The following is a 6,510-nucleotide window of genomic DNA, read 5'->3' on the forward strand; positions in this document are numbered from 1 at the left end:
TACCTTCTTGTATACTTGGCATATTTGAGGGGTTTGTTCTACCTTTATTGTTATAACCCTTTTTTTTTTTTTTTTTTGTACCTGGGATTGAGCCCAAGGGTAATTAACCACTTACCCACATCCCCAGCCTTTTTTATATTTTATTTAGACACAGGGTCTTGCTAAGTTGCAGAAGCTGGCTTTGAACTCGAAATCCTCCTGCCTCAGCCTCCTAAGCCACTGGATTATAGGTGTACGCCATTGTGCTGGACTATTGTTATATTTTGTACCAGTTTTGATACCATTGTAATATTTGAGACTTTAATATCTGGTAATGCCAGAGTTTTCAATTTTTTCTTGGGTAAATTTCCAGTAGATCCTTAGAATACATTGTCAAATTCTAAAGAGGAAACCCAATGGGATTTTGAATCAGATTGCATTTAATTAAATAATAGTTACTGTGCTAACAAGATTTGATTTGGTCATCTTGTATTGAATTATGTATGGTTTTTTAATTTGTTAAATTTATTTACGTCATCCTGTGGTTTGGATGGATTTGGTGTACAAGATTACAGTAATTATGATTTAATATCTTTGTTTCTAATTATTTTGACACAACTTTGATATTTGAATACTGAGTTACTCCCAAAATGTAATACATTTTCATTATATTCTTCTCTTTTGTAACTTTTCCATTTTTCCCAGTCTCCCTATTTGTCTCACTGACTTTATTATGTTTAAGTAATTTTATTTTTTTGTCTTTTAAGATAATACCAGTGATAAAAAAAAATTGAAGTCAGTCGAATGCCAAGCAAAACAGAATTTTCTAGACACTGCTGTTTGTACATTAACATCTTTACTTAGTTGGAATAAAAATGACTGACTTGAGCCAGGAGTGGTGATACATGCCTGTATTCCCAGTGAAGGCTGAGGCAGGAGAATCGCCAATCCAAGGCCAGCCTCAATAACTTTACAAGGCTCTAAACAACTTACCAAGACTGGCTCAAAATAAAAAGAGCCGGTGATGTGGCTCAGTGGTTAGGCACTCCTGGATTCGATCTCTGGTAACAAAATAATAGTAATAATAAATTTTTTAAAAATTTTAATAACCCAGTTGAAAATCTGTTGCAAATAAAATTCTTGGTGTGGAAATCTAAAAGTTAAAATTTCTTGTCCTTTATTTAACAACAGTAACAACAGAAGGGTTATTATACTAGCCTTACAGACTATAATCAGTGTGTTTCTTGTCTTTATTTTAAAACTACCATAATGAATATAGACTGTCATCTCCTCATCTCCTGTCTTTTGGGCTGTAGCCTTGCTAGAATAAACATTTTCAGATTTTATGTATTGTGATATATACATTATCTTTTACTTGTACATTTTCTCTCTCTCCATGAGTTTTTCATTTCCTGTCTTAAGAGACCTAATAGATACATATATAAGCTTTGAACTGTGGCTTCTCAAATATTTTAACCTTCAAGTGTCTTGACAGTTATTTGAATAAAAGTGTTTATTTCTTAAGCTGACTCACCAAGCTCACATAAAACCCTTTGATAAGTGACAGCCTTGCTTTTCATAGCTACCTCCTCTGGGTGGTTAGTGGAGCCTGTCTCACCTGGATCAGTTCAGAGGGTTTCAGTGCTCTGTTAACAGTTGTGGCTTATTGGTCCAGGTCACTTCAACAACCCCCGTTTCCTTCAGAGGATATAATGCAGCTCGTGCAGGCTTCTTCATTCTTCACTGAGTTAGCTGATCATGATGCAGTTATCTTAAGACCTTACTATAATAGCTGTCATGTGTATCTCTGTTTTACTGGTTTTACCTAGCTATGTCTGTCAGTTATTGCTAGCAGACTTTCTTCAGCCTACATAGTATTATAAATTTTGCTCATTAGCTTTAGCTTTATTCCAGTGAAACCTCTTCCTCTTATCCTTTTCTCTGCAGCTGGATAATTGCCTTTTTTCCCTTGGAGCTGCAGTTCTGTGTCTGTTCCCATCATTTCTTTTCTCCATAGGGTCATTGCTGTCTTGTGAGCTCCAGGTCTTGGATGATCTGATGAATTCTCTCTCCCACTTCTTTTCCATATAAATTTCTTGGCTTAGCTTCCTGCTTGATTCTAAATGTTTGTCTCTTGAACTTTGATTCCTCCTTCTCTGTCATTAGCAATGTCATCACTGTCTCTTTCCTTTCTTCTCCATGTACTCAGCTTTTAGGCCAGATTTCTCACACTTCCCCTATCAAATAACCTTTAGAATTAGATTGTTAAGCACTTATAACCAAAATAGTTGTGAATTTGGGGGCTGTGATTTAATATTTTAAATTGTATATGTTAGGGGCTGGGATTGTGGCTCAGCGGTAGAGCGTTCACCCAGCACACGTGAGGCGCTGGGTTCAATCCTCAGCACCACATAAAAATAAAATAAAGGTATTGTGCCCAACTATAACTAAAAAAATTTTTTTAAAAATTGTATATGTTATAGTGTTTGGACTCAAACTGGAGTTAAAGATGCACACAGAGACCCTCTTAATGTAGCAAGACCCTCTTGTGCAGCAAGACCCTCATGGATTTTGGACCATAGCTTCATGAGCCAGAGTGTCATGAGCATACTGAAAATTCAGAATCAGCCACTAGCATGTAATGCTAGTTCTGTATTTAATCAGCTCTAAAATAATTTTCACATTTATGATTAAGATATGTATTATAGTTGACAGTCTGTCATAATTTAATTGGCCAAATATTTTCCTTCTGAGAAACACATAAAATAATGATATATCTGAACATTGATGATTCTTAGATTTGATGAAATACAGTAATGATAATAATAAAAATTTTTGTAGATGCTTTATTTATATCATCTCATTTGATCCTTACACCATCTATAGGAAGTAGTGATGTTGAGTTGAAATGAAAGCATAGAGAAGTTCAGTGAGTGAGTATTGGAGTTGAGATTTTAACCCAAATAACAAAGTTGCTCTAGAGCTGCCATGTTAACCTTCCTCCCACAGTATGCCTCTCATAACAGTTTCTTCCACCTCTTTAAGGCATCGTTGGCTTCACTGTATGACCGATGACCCTCCAACAACAAAACCACCTACTGCTCGAAAATTCATTTGGACAAACCATAAGTTCAACGTGAGTGGCACTCCAGAACAGTATGTACCTTATTCCACCACCAGAAAGAAGATTCAGGAATGGGTCCCACCTTCAACACATCACAAGTAAAGACAGTGAAAATCGGTTTCAACATGTAACATATGGGACTTTTCATGAATTTGCACTTTTCCTGCTTACCATTAACTTGAATAAAATTGTTTGATCAAGTAGTGTCTTTTGCGCCTTTTTGCCCTTAACTCTGTCATTCATTTCTTAACTTTGTCATTCATGAACTGCAAAATAGGAGCTTACCAGCATAGGTAATTAAAGTAAATGTCAGATAGGTGGCTGCCTGGTGTAGAGTTCCCCATTTTCTGAAAACATCTCCAGTGGTTGTGTTTGTGCTTTGTTATTTACTTAGTCATTACCTTTACTGCATTGCTGGCTGATAGGGGAAGACTGACACCCAAGCTGAGCCAAGCAGATTTTCTCATGGAAATTTAAAACTTAAATGGAGAGACACAAAGACAGAGACTTTAGAACTGTGTGGCTTTTTTTTTTTTTTTTTAAGATGGCTTTTATTGTAGCTCTCTAAGGAGAAGGTCATCAGACATTTCCTCTTTCCTGGGTTTGGGTTCTTTAACATTTTATTTTAATCTGTGAATTATCTCTGGCTCCAGTCCAATATATTCTTATTTCTTTGAGGGAGAAATCCAGGCATCAGTCATTTTTAACTGCCCACCCATTTGCAGCTAAGGTTGTGAACTACTAAGCTGAAGAAGTCAACATCCAAAAGCAGTTCAGAAACTCTTCTGTAGTCATAAGAAGCAATAGTTGCTCACAGCCTTATCCAGACTTTATATCCCATACCCAACTGGATCAGGTTGAATTGTATCTCAGGAGATACTGTATTCATTGTGCTGTTTTGGGCAGCTGTCTGCAGTTTGCTGTTGGCTAATGTAACATAGAACCAGACACTAAAAGGCAGCCAGCCTGTGCTGGATTGAGATTTCACATGCTCTGTTAATCTACCATTTTACCAACTCCTCTGTCAAGGCCCAAAGCATTGTTTTGTAATGTCACTAGAAATAAATTGACAAGACAAACTTGTGAATAATTAGAAGTTCTTAACCCTTGATTCAAGGACTACTATAATAATAAATATAGGTACTACTATAATAATAGATATGGCCCTTCCACCCAGCCACTTTCTCAAGTGAGGTGTACTTGGAAAATAGAAATATTCCCATTTTTTAGTTAGAACTAATTTGGGGGTGGGATTGAAAGTACTATGGCCAACTGGTCAGAACAGAGGCTTAAGGGAGATGAATAGAGTTTGAACCCCATTTCACTATAAGCCTGATGGTACAGTGAACACATACATACCTCTATCTCACAGTTTATTTCCTCAGAGTAGAAGTGATGGACATCCTTTGCAGAATCTGAACATTGGCTCCCTGCTCTGAGGAGTAAGTGTCCCTGTGGTAGAAGGGCCAAAGGCAAGTCAGGGAAATGTTCCCTCCTCTTGTGGTTTGGATACAGCTTGAGGGTGTCCCCCAAGGGTTTTTGTGTTAAATTTGAATCTCCATTGTTAAGTATTAAGAGAGTAGAAACTTACTGTGACTATGATGTCTAGAGGTCGGGTCTTTAGGAGGTGATTAGGAGTTAATAAGGCCATCAGGGTGGACCCCCATGATTGTATCTGGTTGCTTTATAAGGAGAAGGAAAGAGGCTAAAAGGGATTCGTCTGCAAGCTTCTTGGCTATCCCTCCACAAGCTTCTTGGCTATGCCCTCCACTACCAAACACGAGCAACGCTGCAAGCAAGAAGCCAGCAACAGATGCTGTCCATCTACCTTAGACTAGAGCTGTGAGCCAAAATAAACCTCTTTGCATTATAAAGTTACTCAGCAAAGAATTGACTAATATGCCTTGCTATCAAAGAATAAGTGAATGGCAATGTATCTTTGAGATAATTATAGAAATCAGTAGAACCATCAAAGGGTAGAAAAATACAAATGTGGTAATTCCTATTATATTCTCACGTGTACAGTGTACTTCCAGGTGATTGATGGGAAAGATTGGTAGGTCATGGAGAATGGCAATGGTCTGCAGTGAAACCTAATCTTGAGATGACCAGGATTAAAGCTGCTATTGCTGACATGGTCTCTATTGAAACAAATTAATACAGCTTCTGACATTCTGTATGTAAGTCTTCATCTACTTCATGTTTTATCCAGTTTGTTTTGTACAGTTAACCAGCCGTTGTTTGCTTTTACCTGACAGGGACAGAAATACAAATCTGACCCAAGATTTGTTACATGAGGATATTTAATGCCTCCCCAAATAATGAGCTGTCACATTAGTTCACTACACTGATACAGAGCAACAAATCCCGGATACCTCAGGATATAGGCATGCCAAAAGCTGGGATCTGAATCTCATGGAAATAGAGTAACTTGACTTCTTGGTGAAATTCTGAGGGATTCAGGGGTCTAGGACATATTGAGATAGCCCCTTCCATGGTCAGGACAAACTGCTGCACCTAACCCTTCTATAACCAGGAAAGGCACAACACCTTGTGCTACCCTGGAGTTTTCAAGACCGACAATAGCATACAGGTGTTTCCCTGAGAACCTGGGCCTCCCACATGCTGAGCTACATCCTCAGCCACATATAGGTGTTTTTATTCATTTACCAGTGGACCCCAAAAGCTGGCAGAGTAAATCATCCCTTTATGTAACCTGGCAGTCCAAGCCGCTTTGTTACTCAGCTCTCTCCAGGTATCTGGTATTTACTGAAGTTAGAGATAAACCTGTAGGGGATTCAAGGGAAGCCCACAGGATTTGGGAGTAGGGCCATACTTGCTTCAAGATTACTATTTTTTTAAATATTTTTCCCTTAGTTGTTGATAGATCTTTATTTTATTTATTTATACGTGGTGCTGAGAATCCAACCCAGTGCCTCACACCTGCAAGGCAAGTGTGCTACCACTGAGCCACAGTCCCAGCCCAAGATTACTATTCTTTTGAGAAAAAATGCCAATTCACTACTGGGGATGTTGGAGATGATGGGATACCAGGTGCTCTCTAATTCAGTTGCTTAGAGTCAACCATTTCCAGTAGCACTCCATCACTTGACTGATAGACAGGACCACAAAGGCACATTTAGTGTCAGCAGGTTCTGCCCACTCTGTCCATGCCTTTGACTCCCCTATACCTATACCTTGCCGTTCCTTTGCCAATGTGGTGAGTTTCTGTCCAATTAACTGAAAATTAAAAAGGCAAGCCTGGCTTGTAGACATTAGACAGTGTGTAGGACCAACTACAAGTATATTATTGTGTATCACAGTCCCCTTTGAGTCCTTGTCTTAAAGGACAACAGAGGACAAACATCCCAGGATTTTAAGTAATACTTTTTTTTTTTTTTTTTTGA

At 38.2% G+C, this 6,510-nt stretch overlaps 1 protein-coding gene across 3 annotated transcripts in view; it reads left to right on the top strand.

The window, feature by feature from the left end:
• Window positions 1-3,303, top strand: part of Ndufa12 (NADH:ubiquinone oxidoreductase subunit A12) — a 30,382-nt gene extending 27,079 nt beyond the window's left edge. For 2 of the 3 annotated variants that reach the window (XM_048803855.1, XM_015482932.2), the window contains one exon: window positions 3,025-3,303. In XM_048803855.1, coding sequence (XP_048659812.1) covers window positions 3,025-3,047 — 23 coding nt within the window. In that variant the 3' untranslated portion in view covers window positions 3,048-3,303. The remainder of the gene's footprint in view (window positions 1-3,024) is intronic. The other variant, XM_048803854.1, reaches the window with a different exon arrangement.
• Window positions 3,304-6,510: the final 3,207 nt, after the last annotated feature.

The sequence above is a fragment of the Marmota marmota genome, unplaced genomic scaffold, assembly GCF_001458135.2.
Source record: "Marmota marmota marmota unplaced genomic scaffold, marMar, whole genome shotgun sequence".
In the NCBI taxonomy this organism is placed as follows: Eukaryota; Metazoa; Chordata; class Mammalia; order Rodentia; family Sciuridae; genus Marmota; species Marmota marmota.